The following is a 20,423-nucleotide window of genomic DNA, read 5'->3' as shown; positions in this document are numbered from 1 at the left end:
GAATTTCCCGATTTATTGGGCTCTTCCAGGTAACACATATATGAGGAAGGAAATGGGATAATTTTAACTCATCGAAGATTTACCCACACAAAATGAAAAAGAATTAAAAACTCTCCAAAAAGTCTAGATCATCTCAAAACTCCTATTTTCAACTGACTGAAGAGCACAACATTATATAATAAGAATTAACTAAATAAAATTAGGCAGTGGAAAATCTGAGGCCTTCACAGATCTACAAGAACTCTCATCTTTAATAGAGATCTCTGCAAAATTTCAATGACCGAAAGAAGTTAAATAAAATCTTCAAATGTGAATGGGCAACAATTTCTTATTTTCAGAATATATCATACTATTCATTTTAGTCACTTACAAAATGAAAATATTAAAGACAAGTGTTAATTTGCAAGTAGACCCCTTCCTTTTGGTTTCTAAGAATAGTAATTTAAATTCCTAAGTTACATTTTATTTATTTATTTATTTATTTTTACCTTACAGTTACATTTTAAACTATATGTGGTAACAAGGGAAATATTTCAGTCTTGTTTAATGTATGACATATTTTTAAAATAGTAACTTTTTAGAGATTAGAAAATAGATGGAGACATTCACATAAATTTTAGGTTATACTTTACCTATAACTTTTCCTTCTACAATTTGCATACTGTTTTATAAATATTGCCAGCATGGTCACAGGTTGGAATAGGGAAGCTTATCTACATCCATAACTTATAGGCACATACAAATTATAAAAGAGTTTGCCAAGGAAATGAGGAAGGACACATTACTAGAAACAGTAGGTTGGATGTACGGATGTAGGAAAATATGATTTTGAAGTTGAGGTCTGAATGCTACACAAAATTAACAATGCTATGAAAATTATAAACCATGATGGATTTATTTCTTTTAACCCATTTGAATGGCATCTATTTTCATTTAAATATAATTTCTAGATGTGAATATATGAAATGCCACTGTATACTGTAATGGTCACTTTCATGGTATGTGAATTTCACCTCAGAATTACAGATACATACTTTGATATATATATACACACAGAGAGAGAAAGACATGTAGATACATATCTACCTAAAACCCTTTGACCATTATCTAGCAATAATGGTTTACTCTGTTTGTAAGATAATTAGTAGCATTCCAGTTCCTGGACATAAACTTATATCTTAGATATAAGATATCTTATATAAGATATATATATTATATAAGATATAAGATATCTAAGACATATCTTAGATAGCCAGCTTAAAAATGCATGCTATTTGAAATGCTGGAGTGAAAAATGACAGAGGGCTTCATACGCCAAAAATATCAAAAATTTCTCAGTGGGTAAAGTTAAACAAAACTTCGAGATTACTTTTCATCTGTTCAATGCTTAATCAAAAGTAAGACAAACATAAGTAGTTTAGCAGTACTTAATAAACTTCAATAAATAATCAGAAGCAGCAATGTGAACAAATCACTTTAAAAATTTTTCACCAATTTCTATTTATTGTTTATTAATGCCAGTAAGGAACAGCTTACTCATAAAGGTGAAAAAGGAACCTTAAACCTAAATTAATAATAAAGCTAATTCAACTACCATTGTCCCATTTATTAGGGAATTTCATTATCCCTATTTAATTATAAATATCTTTTTTTTTTTTAAAGATTTTATTTATTTATTTGAGAGAGAGACAGTGAGAGAGAGCATGAGCGAGGAGAAGGTCAGAGAGAGAAGCAGACTCCCCATGGAGCTGAGAGCCCGATGCGGGACTCGATCCCGGGACTCCCAGGATCATGACCTGAGCCGAAGGCAGTCGTCCAACCAACTGAGCCACCCAGGTGTCCCTAATTATAAATATCTTAAAAATCTCTCATGATATATATATTTTTTAAGATTTTATTTTATTTGAGAGAGAGAGTGAGCAGGAGAGAGCACAAACTGGGGGAGGGGTAGAGGAAGAGGGAGGAGCAAGCTCTCCACTGAGAAGGGAGCTGGATGCAGGACTCTGGCCCAGAATCCTGGGATCATGACCTGAGCTGAAGGCAGATGCTTAACTGACTGAGCCACCCAGGTGCCCCTGTCATGGTACATTTTTTAAAGCAATTTCAAGGCCTAGTTTCAGAAGCATAAAATTTGTTATTAAATTTATCCATGAAAAAAAGGAAAAATTATAATAATATTTTTAATTTTTAATTTAAAATAACTTTAATGTTCATGTTCAACCAAAAATATTTTAAATGTTTAGCTTAAAATATTTTAAATGTCTGTAGCACCTGGGTGGCTGTCGGTTAAGCTTCTGACTCTTGATTTCAGCTCAGTCATGATCTCATGGTTGTGAGATCGAGCCCTGCATTGGACTCTGCGCTTCTCTTGGAGTCGGCTTGAGATTCTCTCTCTCCCTCTCCCTCTGCCTCTCCCTGCACTTGTGCTCTCTAAATAAATAAATAAAATCTTTAAAAATGTGTATTTTTTAAATGTTTGTGCATTTGAGTTTAATTTAAATTTATAACAACTATTTGTAATTTAGAATAACTTAAAATATATATGTCCTTAATAAGATGAACATTTTAGTGAATTTTTGCACACTGTATTGAAGGAATTCAGAAAAAAGTAAAATTAAGTACTAAGCATAAAATGTTATGGGCATTTATCATAAACTATTCATCATTTTATTATAATTATAGCATAATGAACTGCATAAAAATATACATATAAACTAAATTGAAAACGTACATCAACAAATTGTATGATAAAGTGTCTCCTTTGTCCATCAGAATATACAGAAAGGACATATTCACCAGGTTTCCCATGACTCTCTCGCACCAAGAAGTCTCCTTGTTGTTTTAATAGATCTTGCGCTTCTATTCTGGGAATTGCTCCATGGTACCAGTCCTGTTCTGCCAGGGGCTTCTCACTTATAGGGATCGTATCAGAGAACTTGTATAAACATTAAGAAAAAAATAAAATAAAATAAATTAGAGAAAATAGGAATTCTTCCTGGTAAAATTCATAGCAATTGTAAATACTTCTTACATACATTCTTCTTTTTAATCAACCAATTAAAAGCTTCATGATGAATCTGAATTTTTCATAATTTTTAAAGAAAATATCTCTTGGAACACCAGTGTTGAAGTTCAGCTCAAATACATATCCTTCAATACTTTGTTTATTCTGTCTATAGATGTTCTATCTACAGATACTCTATAGATCTATAGATGCATACAATATTAGCCTTTAGTGTTGGAGTTTATAGTCTTATTCACCATAATATAAAAGAAATCCATATATTTAAAATTTACCAGAGAATTACAATAAAAGGGTGCATTATCAGAGAAATTTGTCACAAAACAATTTCATTTTTATTTAAATTAAGTTAGTTATTTTTATGGAATAAACTTTCAACAAGACAGGCTGTAAACTGCCCATGTCCTATGTTCCAGAAGCAATATCTAAGGCTTCATTTGAAGCTGCCTTGCTGCCATGCCTTCCCATTCTTACCGTCATTCCCCTGACTGGCTTAGCCATTACCACTGCCACATGGCTGGTCCTGATCCTGTATAGTAGTGGCCAATAAAGCCTTAGGAGAAATAGCATCACCTGAAATCACCACCACCAAAATTATAAACACGTGGCAAAAACAAGAGAGGACGATAAGCCACGACCACAGCAGGAAAAGCAGATTATCTGTTATTTTTATGAGACCACATGCTAAAATCAAAAAACAGATAACTAAGGACCGAGTATATGTCCTTGAAATGTTTCTAACTGATAATAAATGGAAACACATTTTCTAGTTACAAGTAAAAAGTTTGTTTTTATCATTCAAAGAACTAAATTGCCCCAGATGGTTAAGAATACTGTGTGGGTAAGGAACAGTAATATGCACTAACTCTTAAAATACTTAGAATACAATATGCACAATGTCTCATGGGCAAGTAATTTACAAATTGGAGAAATTAGAATTAATAATAAATGAAAGGCAAATATTCACATATACAGTTTCTCAGGCTGATGTTATGAATTCTACGTAGAGACAAAGTATGACATTTTCGTGGTAAATGAAAACTAGTTGTGAAAATAGCCTTTATTGTTTTGTACCACTGAAGAGGTCCAAACCTTTTAGGTCAAAGTTCCATTTTACATTATCCAAAACCCAACCTACTGATTTAAAAAAACAACCTTGAAAAATCCCAAATGGACATCAAAGAAGAGCTCACACTTTTGTTTCTACTTCTTCCACTTATTATACACTTAATTTCTTTAATATATACATGGTGTGACTTACACTGAAGCTTTTAGTAAGCTAAATAAGGCTTTTCCTTTAGTACTAATTATGATAAATATAATACTTAAAAAAAATTTAATCAGTGTTTTCAAAAATGGATTTAAAGAACAAATTATATAGGGAACCAGCCACAAGTATGAGGTAAAAACAAAATGCATAATCCACACAAAATTAAATTTTTGTGTATACTAATAGTTTATAATTCTTAAAATATGTGTCAAAATTATTAAATGAATCTTTTCCAAAATTTTATCACACTGTATCTCACTATAACAAACACCAAATTTTTTACTAACAAAAATATTTCCATATTTATAACAAAAACATTTCCAAGTGTTGCCAATGGTGAAAGTGTTTTGATTTTTTTCCTAAGAAAAAAATCAATAAATTAAGAAATTCAATGTCACCTCCTTGCAAAGAATTTGTTTTCATCATTATCTTTCAGGAACGTCTGTCTACATATTAGAAAGGTATCACAAACAAGGATGTCAATGTGCTTGATTTCTTGTCCTATTCAACCTATCCTCCCAAATGTTAATTTATTTAGAACAGTAAAATGCAGAGCCTGGCGAAGTCATTAAATAAGAAAGGGATCTGAAGTACAAAAGCTCAGCTAACACTGAAAAATTCACTTAAGGATTTGAATGTGAAGAATCTATTGTGGGGGGGGGGTAAATCATCCTGAAAGAACATCTACATTTGTTTATTTGCTTTAAAAAATAAGTGAATGGGAAGGAAATTACACTACTATATCACAGGGATTACATACCAGTCCTTCCGATTTATTAGTTTCTTTGAAATAGAGATCTAATACCAATACAAAGTGTAAGCTGGGGGTACCTGGGTGACTCAGTCCGTTAAGCTTCTGATTCTCGATTTAGACTCAGGTCATGATCTCAGGGTTGTGAGATGGAGCTGTGTTGGGCTCTGCATTCAGTGCAAGTCAGCTCGTCTCTCTCCCTCTGTTCCTCACTCCCCCCACCACCCCAGACCCCCTGCGCCGAGCCCCTCCCCCAGCATGTGCGCACACTCTTTCTGTCAAATAATGATCTTTAAGAAAAATAGTGTAAGCTGAACAGTTTGTGAGTGTATGCATGCATACATGCATCTGTATACACATACACAGGGAAATGTCCTATATATGCCCAGTCTGGGTCTATCAGGTTTTAGAGGAACTTCTCTGCAAGCAATGAAAGGAACATTTTTATTAACATGGTTTCAATTAAATTCCAACACAATTCTGCAAGCTTGTTAGTAATGGAATGTAGAATGCATCAGCAACAAAATCCAACATCCCAAGAGCTGTCATAATTACATCAAAAAGGAAATGAAGCTTTTAACTTCAAATATCGTATCTTTCTCTTTTTTTCTTCTTTTTAAATTGTGTTATGTTAGTCACCATACAGTAAGCATTAGTTTTTGAGGTAGTGTTCTATGAAATATTATATCTTTCTAATCCTGAGTAGGATAAGATTTTTCCTTGACAGTAAGTCATCTAAGATTTTTGCCCAAGATATGGGGGTAGGGGTTCTTTTTTTGAAGTCAATAGTTAATCTAACATAGTTAATTAGTTATACTGAATCAGGCAAGTTTTCCTGATTGACTGGGCTAGGTGTTTAGTTATTTTAGTTAGTTATTTTTCCTGGGCCTTATTCCTAAAGAACATTCCAGCAAAGATATATTGGGTTTGGGGCGCCTGGGTGGCTCAGTCATTAAGCATCTGCCCTCGACTTGGGTCATGATCCCAGGATCCTGGGATCGACACCCGCAATGGGCTCCCTGCTCAGCGAGAAGCCTGCTTCTCCTGCCCTTTGCTTCTCCCTCCCTGTTTGTGTTTCCTCTCTCACTGTATCTCTCTTTGTCAAATAAATAGATAAAATCTTTAAAACAAAACAAAACATGTTGGGCTTAGTGAAATAAAAGGATTTGTTTAAATGAAGAGGCAAAGAGGAGTCAGTACTAGAAATGGAAATATTTTTGGCAGGGGTGGAATAAGGGCCCATTTTTTTCCTTGTCCTAATCAGCCTAATTTCCAAGTATGTCATGCCTTTACTTATTTCTTTAAATATATTATTTATTTATTTATTTGAGAGAAAGAGAGAGAGCACACTCAAGTAGGGGGAGAGGGAGAGAGAGAATCTCAAGCAGATTCTCTGATGAGAAGGGATCCCAAAGTGGGGTTCCCTCTAACAACCCTGAGATCATGACCAGAGCCAAAACCAAGAATCGAAGCTTAACCCACTGAGCCACCCAGGTGGCCCAATTTGTATGCCTTTATCGCAAATATTTCAGTGCAAGAAGAGCCTTTTTGTTGAGAGGCAAAAAAAAAAAAAAAAAAAAAAAAAAAAAAGCAGGGGCAACTAGCTGTCTCAATCGGTATAGCCTGAGACTCTTGATCTCAGGGTTGTAGATTCGAGTCCCACACCAGGTATAGAGATTACTTTAAAAAATAAAATCTTGGGGCACCTAGGCAGCTCAGTAGGTCAAGCATCCAACTCTTGATCTTGACTCAGGTCATGATCTCAGGGTCAGGGATTAAGACCCCCATATTGGGCTGCGTGCTCAGCATGAAGTCTGCTTGAAATTCTCTTTCCCTCTCTCTCCCCTCCCCCCACTCATGCACACACTCTCCCTAAAATAAGTGAATAAATAAATAAATAAAATCTTTAAAAAAATAATAAAATAAAATCTTCAAAAAAAAAATCAAACTCTGGATTCTATTAAAATCAGGCACCCAAATAAGAAGCAATTAAACAAAAGAGAAGAAAATAAAACAGCATGGAAAACATATAGTAAACCTCTCAAGGAACTAGGACAAGCTAAATAAAACTTCACCACAAACATAAAAATTTTTAATGAATTTTTAATAACCATAAAAATGACATTTAATTCTCTTTTCTATTCTTATATAAATTTAGTAATTAATAATCTAAGTAAAGAACTATTTCAAATCTGGTTTAATATTATACTGGGGGGAGAACAAATAATTTGGGGTTTTGAACATTTCCAAAAAATTCCATAAAGACCCTTTTAATTTTAAAGCTATATATCACTGGAAATTTTTAGATTAGGAATCAAACGTCATGCAGAAGTAAGAGAATGACTTACTTGCAAAAGGTTGTAATAGGTCTACTGAATAGGAATCTGGCTGGTAGTAGTAAAATCTATTTTCAGGGAAAGGAAAATGTAATCATAAGTAGAAAGCGTATTTTATACCATTTAGAGTGTGATAGCTGAACAAATGCTTAACCTAAGATGAGAACAAGGGACGCCTGGGTGGCTCAGAGGGTTAAGCCTCTGCCTTCCGCTCAGGTCATGATCTCATGGTCCTGGGCTTTATGTCCTGAATTTATGTAATGAGTTAATTCTTAAAACAATGAAAAATTAAAAATATTCTAGATATTTGAACTTCATGATCATTGCCTCAGGCTAGACAAACAGAATGTAAATTAATTAGAGCAATGTTCTGTCTTTATGAGGCACTAAGGCCTATCTGTAATTCTACAAATTCCAATGTTTTTAGCAATAAAGTAGAATTGATCGTTTTTTCACGTACTGACATATTTAACCAAAACAAAGATACTTCACCTACTGTTTATTTTCCACAATGAAACTAGCAACAAAACTCTTATTCATAAATTTCTTGATTAAAGATCTATTGTACTTTTTGAGAACCTGAGTTTGTTTAGTCTTCAGCCAATAATATAGCTGTTGTCCAGCATAATAACTAGTCAGAATTACATGCTAATCAGTCTACGGCCATACCACCCTGAACGTGCCCGATCTCATCTGATCTCGGAAGCTAAGCAGGGTCAGGCCTGGTTAGTACTTGGATGGGAGAATTACATGCTAATCAGAGATTTGCATTCTCATACGATCTTTCTAAAATTTTACCTAAAAAGATAGACAAGTCAAACTCAAATATTACCTTACTTCCACAACTTCCCATTTCCTTGGTCGCCTTCTTGTGTACCTTTTTGGATCTCTCATAAGAGACACTATCTCTAGCAAAGTAATTTTTTTAGAAGTCTTTTGCTTTTGGTTTAATGCCTCTGCTTCTTCCAATACCTTCTGATTTCCTCTGGCTTTGTTTTTTTGTTTTTTTTTTTTCTCCTTGTTACTTTAGTTCCCTTACTCTTCTCTTTATTCATAATCATCTTCTTTTTTCACTTTATTATTTTTATCCATTTACTTTTTCCAGTTGTACTTATGACTCTCATTCATGCTCTCTCATCTGATCATTTCACTGCTTGTTTTCTACAGTTTTATTTTTTTCAGTAGCTAATATTTCCTTAAGCTCATACAATATTATATATAAAATGTGCCACAATATCAATAATAACACATTTCAGTCAACTAAATATATTCAGTGCTAATTTCATGTTACATATATCAACTAAAACTATTACCAACTCACTCGAAGAGTCATTTCTCAATAAATTTAAACATTTATCAGTAAGTTGAGATTTCTGGTGAAGAATACGGTATCAGTTGGACATGATCACATCATTTGTTTTAAGTATTTGTTCAAACATGTAAAGGAATAGATGTGCTCTCTATATAGTAAAATGACAGGTTACAGAAAATAAATCCAATAAGCCTTTCTTAAAAACTATATGTGATAATGCTAATGGTTCAAAGCTAGCAATTCTGAGAATAATATTTAGTCTTCTTTTTTTTTTTTTAAAGATTTTATTTATTTATCTGACAGAGAGAAATCACAAGTAGGCAGAGAGGCAGGCAGAGAGAGAGGAGGAAGCAGGCTTCCTGCTGAGCAGAGAGCCCGACGCGGGGCTCGATCCCAGGACCCTGAGATCATGACCTGAGCCGAAGGCAGTGGCTTAACCCACTGAGCCACCCAGGCGCCCCAATATTTAGTCTTCTTAAACATGACTAACTAGGCAGGAGAATCCAATGTGTGTATGATAGTGAGATGCTGCAAGAATTTTTATTTTCCCTTATTTCTCATTTTTCTACATCTTAGTATCTGGGGAGTGGGAATGGCTAGAAAAAGGGGAGGTAAATTAAAGCTTTGGGAATAAACAAAGAAAACTAAGGTTTAAAATATATAGTATTTAACCTGAAGTTAACAACATGTCTTGTTAAAGGAGGCACAAGGTTGCTCTGCTAGGCTTGAAGGAGAACACTAAAAACCACAAGCATTTTATTATGTTATGCGTGAAAAGAACTACACTTCCTTATGCCAATGGTGGAAGCCAAGCATTATAATACTAACATTACAATGATGTACAACTGAAACATAGCTGAATTACAATTTTCTAATTTTCTAAAATGAAGCAAGCCAGCAAATCTTATTTGCTATATTATTCTATATAATGGAAGCATATCTTTATCTCCCAATATTTTTATTTTCTAAATTCTAGTACAAAGTAATTCTAAAATTGAAATAACATATATACCAATATGTATAGAAAATATGAATTTTAAAGAAGCAAGAGTTGAATAATTTTTTAAGTAGGCTCCATGCCCAGCATGGAGTCCAATGTGGGGTTCAAACTTATGACCCTTAGATCAAGACCTGAGCTGAGATCAAGAGTTGGATGCTTAACCCACTCAGCTATCCAGGTGCTCCAAGAGTTGAATAATATAATTTTTCTGAGGTCTTAAGAACAGTCATTTAGACCAAAATGTGCTTTATTCTGGTTTTAAAGAACACTTTTCAAAGAGTACTACTATTTGAAAGGTGTGATCATAGCACTGATACAAGTAGTACTCACAAGGGGCTGTAAGATGGAACAAGTTGTTTGCTCAACCACTTACTACAGAAATTGTGCAGTAAAAGATGGCTCTGAGAAAGGGGAAGTATTCTTGATATGACTAGAACAGATCTCATTAAATAGAATGTGACTTGAAAGACTTCCAATGGAAATGGATATGCACAATTACCAGTAGGTTTCCAGATTATGCAATTAATCCTAACTTCTCTGGCTCTGACTTCAGAAGCAGTCTCTGAGAAATAGTTCTCAAGGCAAGATTATAACCTCCCGCAGCACAGGAAGATGCTGGATGTGGAGTAGTTCTTAGAGCCCAGAGTTACTAATGAAAAGGTTATTTAAGGCTTTTAGTACTTTGAGAAAAAGAACACATTCTTGGAGCTGTTAAAACATGTTTAAAAATTACTCAGATCATAACAATAAATATTAAAACATCAACCATCAAATGCTATATTGATTAAAGACAAATTCATGTATCATCTAATTATCTCACATTCTTCCTTCCATCAAGACTGTTGATCGAAGTATTCCATGGGACTGTCTTCATATAAGCACTACATTTTAGCCACACTATTAAAAATGTTGAAATAAATAGCTACGACAAGTCCAATGGCAATACTATTAATTCTAGTTTCATTTCCTTATGTATAATGCAATTATTTCCTTATTTTATTTAAAAATGTGCTTTAAAGTTCCAATTTTTACATGTTCATTTGAATAAAAAAACAGTGATCTCGTAGTTGTTGCTTTTTTAAGATTTTAAATTAAATATACTTCTACATACAAAATAATGGATCTGGACCTCTCTTGTGCACCATATACAAAAATTAACTAATAATGGATCAAAGACCTACATGTATTAAGCTAAAACTATAAGACATTCGGAAGGAAATAAAGGTGAAAATTTATATGATCTTGGATTAGATGTTTTTTTTTTTTAAATATGACACCCCAAAGCATGTACCATCAAAGAAAAATAGATAAATTGGACTTTGTCAAAAACTTTTGTCAAATGATATTATCAAGAAAATGAAAAGACAGTCCATAAAATGAGAAAAAAAAATGTGCAAAGCATATATCTGTTAAGGGGCTTGTATCCAAAAATTATAAAGAACTCTTATAACTCAAGAATTAAAAAGCAACCCAAGGGCGCCTGGGTGGCTCAGTGGATTAAGCCGCTGCCTTCGGCTCAGGTCATGATCTCAGGGTCCTGGGATCGAGTCCCACATCGGGCTCTCTGCTCAGCGGGGAGCCTGCTTCCCTCTCTCTCTCTCTCTGCCTGCCTCTCCGTCTACTTGTGATCTCTCTCCGTCAAGTAAATAAATAAAATCTTAAAAAAAAAAAAAAGCAACCCAATTAAAAAATGTTCAAAGAAAAGAAACAGTCATATCTGTGAAGGACATATACAAGTGGCTAATAAGTACATGAAAAGATGCTCAACATCAGTAGTTATTAGGAATATGCAAATAAAAGATATATCACTTCACATCCACTAGTAATACTATAATTTAAAAAAAAAAACAGAAAGTAACAAGCACTGACGACATTTAAAGAAATTAGAACTTCATATACTGCTAGTAGAAATGTAAAATAGTGCAACTACTGGGGGAAAATGTTTGGCAGTTCCTCAAAAATTTAAACATAGGATGCCCACATGACCCAGCAATGTAACAAAGAGCACTGAAAATACATGTTCACATAAAAACTTGTACATCAATGTTCACTGCAGCATTATTCATAAGAGCCAAAAAGTGGAAACAACTTAAATGGCCATCAGCTAATGAATGGGTAAACAATATGTGATAAATTCATAAATGGAACATTATTCAGTCATAAAAAGGAATGAAGTACATCACATGCTACAACACAGATGAAACCTGAAAACATTATACTAATTGGAAAAAATTAGACACAAAAGGTCACATATTATTATGATTCTATTTATGTGAAATGTCCAGAATAGGTAAATCCGTAGGGACCAAGAGTGGATTAGTGATTGCCAGAAAATGGGAAAAGGAGGGAATTGAGACCAATTGCTGCTAGGCTGGAGTATCTTACTAGGGAGATTGAATTGTTCTAAAAGCAGACAGTAGAGATGGTTGCACAACATAGTGAGTATACCAGAAACCACTAAGTGTACAATTTAAAATGATAGAATTTCATGTTATGTGAGGTATATCACCATAAATATTTTAAATATGCTTAACTATGCCATTTTGATAAGGTTTTTTTTAAGTTTTTTTACAGAAAAAAAGATTGTTTAAAGCAATAAAAAAATTATTTCTATTTTTATATTTACCAAATTAGAATACTCTAAAAAATTCTATACTGTGTCAGAAAAATTATTTAATTATGATTAAGTAGTCTCTAACTTGTTAGGCTTCTTAAATTATCATACTTAACACCTGAAACCTCCATATTCATATTAAGACCCAAGACCTTAATTACCTGTGTGTTTAGGAGAGAGACCCCTTCTCCAAATAAGTAAGATACCTAATGATTTAGAGAAAAACCTATGTGTATTTATTCAGAGTGAACAACACTATCATAAACTGCAGACTGCATCAGTGTTTTTGGTTCATGAGATTTCTGAATAAAGAAATATCAAAGAGCACTTAACTGAAAGAAGTAATGATCTCCTTCAGCTAGAAGATCTTAATAGACCAAATGGGCCTTGAGGAAGTGAACATTCTCTAGAATTCTCAATTACAGAGTGAACAATTTCTTAGAAGAAATGGGCATTTCACAGCTTTCAGGATATTGATAATTTATGAAAAAGAGATCACAATATATATTTGAACAAGGTACATGCTTTGTGGGAAAGGCACTTCAATTCACTCCAGTAAAAGTAGTTTGTTAATACCAAAGTTTTACCTATATCAGTCACTGTCAATTTGGTAATCTTATTTAAGAATAAAGTAAAGACCATTTTTAAATGGAGAAGATAACATGGAAAATAACTTCAAATCTTAAAAAGTTAAGATTTGTACCATTAATTCATTAAGATTGTTCAAATTATAATGTTAGGATAGGCAACCACATGTAACTTCATCACATTGAACTAACTGGATTTCTTTTGTTTCTATATGTAAAAGAGTGTCTTTATATACATTAAAGAAAAAAACCTCGCTCACCCTCTATCATCAACCCTGATTTATCAAAACAGGCTCCATTAGAGCCAAAAGCTGAAGCTCTCATAACTAAGAACTTCAAAGTGGCGTATGTGACATGAAGTCTCAGAAGCCACTGTTGCACTCCCAGACAAGTGTCTGGAAGGCACAAAATTCTTAGGAATCCCAGGTTTTCAGGAAAACAAACATTGGAAGTGTTATCCCATTTCTACTATCTCCCAATTCTTATTTTTCTATCACAAGCTAACATCTGGAGCTCTAAATTCCAATCTCCGAATTTTTACACCGAAGACTAAAGCTGAAAATAACCTTGAGTTTGTAATAGGCCTTCTCTCACGTATGTAAAATAGTTGACTAAAGGAAAATTGGGCAGGGAATCATAAATCAGCTCACTAATAAACTGCTACTAGATGCTGGCACAAAGACCTCTGACTAAGTGAAATAAAGGTGAGTGAATGACAACGTCACGATGTCATGTGTTTTGCTGACTTATTTCAATGATAAATAATTTTATGAAGCGTTCACTGAGGTATCTGAACTTTTCTTTTTACGAACTGATTTTCTTGGAGCACCGGGGTGGTTCCGTCAGTTGAACATCTACCTTCCACTAGGGTCAAGATCCCAGGGTTCTGGGATTGAGACCCATGTCAGGCTCCCTGCTAAGTGGGGAGTCTGCTTCTCCCTCTGCTCCCACCCACCCCGCACCATGAAGTTACACGCGGTTGCCTATCCTAAAGAGATCAATCTATCTCTCTCTTTCTCTCTCCTCTCTCTCTCTCACACGCATGTGCATAAATAAATAATAATAATTTTCTTACAAACTGATTTTCTTTTTGAAGAACACACTTGAACTTTCCTTTCAAGAACTATTTTTTCTTTTTTAAAAAACTTTTTAAATATTTCGAGAACTCTTTTTCTTTTCTCATAAGTCATCAAAAACTGTCCTCATAGTCTCTAGAATATATCATAGATTTCTAATCAAGCCTCCTATACTTTATTTTGAATGTCAAATCATAATAAACCAAGTCTTAAGAACTATTATTTATCTCTGAAGTTATAAATCATTAACTTAAGAAAACAACATTAGGATATGGAACGTACTCTACCATGTAGCATTTGCCTAAAATTATTTTTATTTTTGTATTTGCTATTTAATGCCGGGCTAGATAGTCTACATTCGTTCATAGCTCTTCCCTATTCCCATAGAGTACTTCTGGAGTTCAGAAGTATGTGATAATAGCAGCATCAAAGGCTAACACTGAAGTAGAAAACCTCTTTTATATAAAATTATAATTTTCTTCTTTTTTGTTAATTAAAACACTTTATGCTTTGCCTCAATTGTGTATAAGAGAGTGTTGCTTGAGTGGAATAAATATAGAAACATGTGTTATATATTAAAAAAAGAATTATAGGGCGCCTGGGTGGCTCAGTGGGTTAAGCCGCTGCCTTCGGCTCAGGTCATGATCCCAGGGTCCTGGGATCGAGTCCCGCATCGGGCTCTCTGCTCAGCAGGGAGCCTGCTTCCCTTCCTCTCTCTCTGCCTGCCTCTCTGCCTACTTGTGATCTCTCTCTGTCAAATAAATAAATAAAATCTTTAAAAAAAAAAAAGAATTATAGCAAATAAATCCAAAATGTGAATGGACATTTAACAAATCTATGGTTAGGAAACACATTGTTTTCTAAGTAAGACTAGATCACGTTATTTTAAACAGCTGAACTTTTAAACAGTAAAAAATAACATTAAGATATTACTATGTAGAAACTTGGAAAGATGGGGGAGCAGAGCAAATAATTAATTTGTACTGAATATTGTTGTTTTGACAATCATTTATTATCATTCTAAAGCACTGTTATGCATGAGGGATAGCTAGGAAAAAAAGTCTGTTAATTTAGTTTTAAAGGTAATGAAATAAGAAAAATACTTTAAAATTTTATTCTATAAAGGGAAAAAGAATATACTTTATTTTGCTTGACTATAGCTGTTGCTACAGGGATTTGTAATATTTTATGCACCACGGTGATATGACAAACCTAAATTTCAAATAGACTTCAATTTAATAATTAAAATGTTCTCAAAAATATGAACACATATATAAACTGATACACTTTAAAAATACATATACAATAGTTCCTATTATAAAAATATGTTTCACTGGAAAAAAATTTGTCTCTGTTCTTTTTTTTAATTAAAGATTTTTTTTTTAAAGATTTATTTATTTATTTATTTATTTGACAGACAGAGATCACAAGTAGGCAGAGAGGCAGGCAGAGAGAGAGGGGGAAGCAGGTTCCCTGCTGAGCAGAGAGCTCGATGCAGGGCTTGATCCCAGGACCCTGGGATCATGACCTAAGCTGAAGGCAGAGGCTTTAACCCACTGAGCCACGCAGGCGCCCCCCCCATCTCTGCTCTTTTTCTAATAAAGCCTCAAAATACCTAAAATGTTTCCTATAATTATTTATATGTGGTACAGGAAGTCCTGAATACAAGTTTATTTCCTTCCTCCTCATATCAGTGTTTACTATGTACATATATGAACAGACTCATATGCATACAAAAAAATTATATTATGTACTTAGTTTTCTATTTGTAAGGACAAATTTACACATGATATTCATTGTTTATCAGAAAGAAGCTAGAAAATTATTATTTTCAGTAGCACATGGAGTTCATCCTACTTACTGTTGAAGAGCCCAGTGCAGATTTTGGAGACCTAATTATTCCAGCAATTGAATGACGAATAGACTCAAACTTGGATAGCCTCTCCTTTCTTTCCTGGAGAGATTAAGAAAGAAGCCTTCAGCAATAGTAAACTAGTTTATACACAGTTATGCTGGGCATTTAGATATTTATCCACAGCTAATCACATATTCCAACTAAATAAAATGCAATCTTCCTGACATTAAAGATAACAAATAATCAAATGCATAGGAACTCTTTAGTATTTTCATCTCTTAATGAATGTCTTGGTTTTGCAGAAAAATAAGAAAGAAATAAAAATTCATAAGACGAGAGAAAAAAAGAAATGCATAGGAAATTCATGGGAAACCAAATATTAACATGTGGGAGAAAAAAACAAAAGACACAAGCTATAAGGAACCAGTCTAACATACATTTCAGATAGCACCGTAGTTGTAAGGGATTTTCAAACAAAAAAATAATAGGGAAAAATCAGCAGGAGAACTATACTGAACCCATTTTTTAAAATAGTGAATGCCACAAAGATTCACAGGATCACAATGACAATGATGATGACGCCACCAGAGGAGAACCCAGAAAGTAAATAAGGGGGTGGTGGTAGAACTCCACTAAGTAAAATCAGTCCAGCTACTTGCTTTAGGATGTATCTTTCTAAGCATCATATATCACAACTGAAGGAAACTTTCCTTAAAATTTTATATCCTTAGATCCATGTAATAAATGCAAATGAAGAGGGGTAAGAGGTAGAAAACAAAAGAAAGTAGAACAAAAATGAGACCTAGAATGTAATAAATAAGGAAGGATGTGTGAGGGTTTGTAATGGAAGCACTGGTCAATTTTCCAATAATGACATTTCAACTGTTCATCAGCAGCAGACAAAAGAACTTGAGATCCTATTGCCATGTCCTGTATTTCTTATGTCTTCTATTAGTAGTGATGCTCAGTTCTTATTTATCAGTGGAATATAAGTAAAGCAGGCCACAAATAACATCATTTGTTTCCTTTGTCTCTAATATGTAGGGTATACGTCTCTATTCAGTAAATGCAGACATTTTTAGCCATATGCTCTCTGATAAACACTGTAGCTTCCAAAATTCAACTTCTGTCTCTCCAAGTGCCTACTCCCACTTTATCTACTTTTCATTCTAATGGTTGCAGTACTAATATTCTCATCATTCTATAAACATATGCACATTCATAATTTAAAATAATCTTACAATAACCTAACAGAACAAATGACCTCAACTTCTTTTTCATCATTATCTACATTACTAACTTGCTTATGAGTCCATGTAAATCACTACCTATGCCTCATTTTGGTCATTTATAAAATGAAAAAAATTAATACAAACCTTCTTCAGAGCACATTTATGTTACTGCACATAATTAAAAATTAACATATTAAAAGCATATAAATATTTGATAAAATTTATTTTCAAAAAATAAATCTTTACTGTAGTAAAAATGGTCATCACCTTAGGAATGTGAGCATTACATTCCATAGGCTTAATCTTAGCTGTAGCTTCACTTTACTTTCTAGTAAAAATCCCTATACTAATTTGTGAGGCAGGGTGGGGGTTTGGGGGGTAGAGAAGGAAAAAATGAAACAAGATGGGATCAGGAGAGAGATGAAACATAAGAGACTCTTAATCTCACAAAACAAACTGAGTGTTGCTGGGGGGAGGGGGTATGGAGAGGGTGGTTGGGTTACAGACATTGGGGAAGGTATGTGCTATGGTGAGTGCTGTGAAATGTGTAAGCCTGATGATTCACAGACCTGTACCCCTGGGGCAAATAATACATTACATGTTAATAAAAATAATTAATTTTTTAAAAAAGTCAAATACAAAAAAACAAAACAAAACAAAAAACAAACCCTGTACTGAGTCATAAGAAGCGCGAAGGAAAAAACAGCCTTGAAGTACTGAAATATAGTGACCTTTCTTTAATGCATGTCCATCTTCAACTTGGGTGTTTTGGGATTTTTACAAATCTAATTTGGTGGGGAAGGAGGAGGGAGGGTGCTGGGTGGCTCAGTGAGTTAAGCATCTGTCTGTCTTCAGCTCAGTTCAAGATCCCAGAGTCCTGGGATTAAGTCCCACGTCACGTGGTCACGTTGGGCTCCCTGCTCAGTGGGGAGCCTGCTTCTCCCACTCCCTCTGCTCTTCTCTCTCAAACAAACAAATAAATAAATAATCTTTTAAAAAATAAAAATCAAAATCTGATACTTGAGAAGTCTTCTGAAAAAAAGTGTTTGGGAGGGTAAAACCTGATAAAACGTATAGCCAGAATATAGAGAACCCACTAGTGGGGAGGGCGGCATACGCAGCAGTTGCATATTATACTATAAAATATATTACAGTGGTAACACATGTATATACAGCCATATATTTATAGACAGTATAGTTATAGTATGTAAGATGTTTACATATCGTTATATTATTTATAGTACTATATATAGTAAAATATGTTTTTATATAATAATAAAATTATATATAGCACACATACTGGAAAGCACTGCAGGGGCTATAGTTTTCTACTTCCCAGCCCAATCTACCCGTTTCTTCCCCTGGGGAATTTCTCCCTCTGACTCTGAGTGGCCATGGAGGTGGAGGTGGCAGTGACATTAGCAGAAGCAGTGATACCACTGCTGACCCTGCAGCTGCTACTACCGACAGGAAGATGAGAGGAAAGGGCTAACTTCATCTGTTTGGCAACGAAAGCTTCACAAGAGAGCTCTGAGCACCTCTACCATGAATTTATGCTTCTCCTCTGAGTTAATGCTCTTAAAATACTGGAGAGAGTGTGGTGCTAACATAAGAGCACTATGAGAACTGAAAAGCACTGAGAGGTGATGCAGAAAAGTAGAAAAATCAGGACAGAGTTTTACATATGAGAAAGTGTTTTAGTAGTGTATGACTTAATAATATGCACTGAAATGACAACAGTAATTCTCTTCAAGCTACATTTTGGGTATCAAAACTTATGACAGGAAAGAACCATTTCCCTCAAAACCTTCTGATAATTTAAAAAAAAAAAAAAAAAAAAAAAAAAACAGGGGCACCTGGGTGGCTCAGTGGGTTAAGCCTCTGCCTTCCGCTCAGGTCATGATCCCAGGGTTCTGGGATGGAGCCCTGCATCGGGCTCTCTGCTCAGCAGGGAGCCTGCTTCCCCCTCTCTCTCTGCCTGCCTCTCTGTCTACTTGTGATCTCTCTCTATCAAAGAACTAAAATCTTAAAAAAATATATCTTCTTAAGAAACCAAACCAGATAAGTCTAATGTGCAGGTCCAGGTGTGGGGTAAAGAAGACTTCAAAAAGTTCTTCCTTTATATTAAGTGATGAAGCATAATACACTGTGTGTTTGAGGGGATACAATTAGTAAAAAAGCACCCTTTCATTTAAAGTATTCTTTAAATAGGCTGATCTAAAAACTGTATTATCACAAACCTTAAGTTTCATACAGGAATAATCAAATTTATTAAAAAAATTTTAACCAGTGTCAGCTCCATTGGTGCCCAGATTTCCACAAATAGAGAACATGAAACTCACTTGCTAAAGCTGGTCTATGTAGCATTATATTGTAGATTTAAATTATGGTCTCATAATACTTCAGACTGTGCTGAATTCACTGACAGGCTGACTTTTGTATCAATGAATTAAATGATATTAAAATTTTAGAAATTAAAATTTTAGAAATTAAAATTAAAATTAAATTAAAATTTTAGAAATTAAAATTTTAAAAATTTCCCTTTAATTACCATTAATATAATAACTAATCCTGCCTGTTGGCCTAAGGCTGGTGATGACTCACTCACCCTTGAGGGGGTGATGACCCCCTCAAGTAATGACAAGGTAAAGAGCCTTCTCCAGATAACAAACATAGGGATTGGTTTGGGCAACAGCATGGCCCCTCACCGTGAAGAAAGGTGGGGGCCAGGTAGGGGGGGGAAGGAGGGAAGATATTATGAAATAATAGTCTGATGAGATGCCCAGAAAAATGTTGTAAGTGTAGCTGTAAATCTATCTTGAAAGGAAAGTTCCAGATGCACTATCACTTTCACATATCATTCAAGAATAGCTTTTCATTGTCATTATTTTAAAATAAACTAAAGTGTAGGGACACCTGGGTGGCTCAGTTGGTTATGCATCCAACTCTTGGTTTCAGCTCAGGTCATGATCTCAGGATGGTAGGATCCAGCCCCATGTTGGGCTCCATGCTCAGCAAAGGAGTCTACTTGATGATTCTCTCCCTTTACCCCCTCCTCCTACCCTCTCCCACTCAAAACATAATCTTTAAAAAAATAAAATAAAAAATAAAATTGACTGAAGGGTCTCACAATTTCTGTCTCTCCCCCTCTATCTCTCTTTCCATATATATATATATATATATATATATATATATATATATATATGGAGATGTTTCATAATTGATATGAAACTTTCATAGTCATTAACAGTTTCCTTATTATCAATTGATAAAAAAGAACTCTAAGAAATAATACCTAAACTACTTACAGTTCAAGTAAAACCATACCTATCCGGTTTTTAAATTACTCTTAATAAAACTGCCAAATT

General features: G+C 34.2%; 1 protein-coding gene across 9 annotated transcripts in view; it reads right to left on the bottom strand.

Annotated features, from left to right (window-relative positions):
* Window positions 1-20,423, bottom strand: part of FER (FER tyrosine kinase) — a 465,352-nt gene that overhangs the window by 253,264 nt on the left and 191,665 nt on the right. For 6 of the 9 annotated variants that reach the window (XM_047729739.1, XM_047729738.1, XM_047729742.1 and 3 more), the window contains 2 exons: window positions 15,830-15,922; window positions 2,732-2,935 (listed from right to left, as the gene is read on the bottom strand). In XM_047729739.1, the coding sequence (XP_047585695.1) occupies window positions 2,732-2,935; window positions 15,830-15,922 (297 nt within the window). Of the gene's footprint in view, window positions 1-2,731; window positions 2,936-15,829; window positions 15,923-20,377; window positions 20,383-20,423 lie in introns of all 9 variants that reach the window. The other 3 variants (XM_047729746.1, XR_007127415.1, XM_047729743.1) reach the window with 3 other exon arrangements.

This window comes from Lutra lutra, chromosome 5, assembly GCF_902655055.1.
Source record: "Lutra lutra chromosome 5, mLutLut1.2, whole genome shotgun sequence".
NCBI classification, from domain to species: domain Eukaryota; kingdom Metazoa; phylum Chordata; class Mammalia; order Carnivora; family Mustelidae; genus Lutra; species Lutra lutra.
The sequence above is the reverse complement of the archived record's forward strand: the minus strand, read 5'-3'. Positions and strand labels throughout refer to the sequence as shown.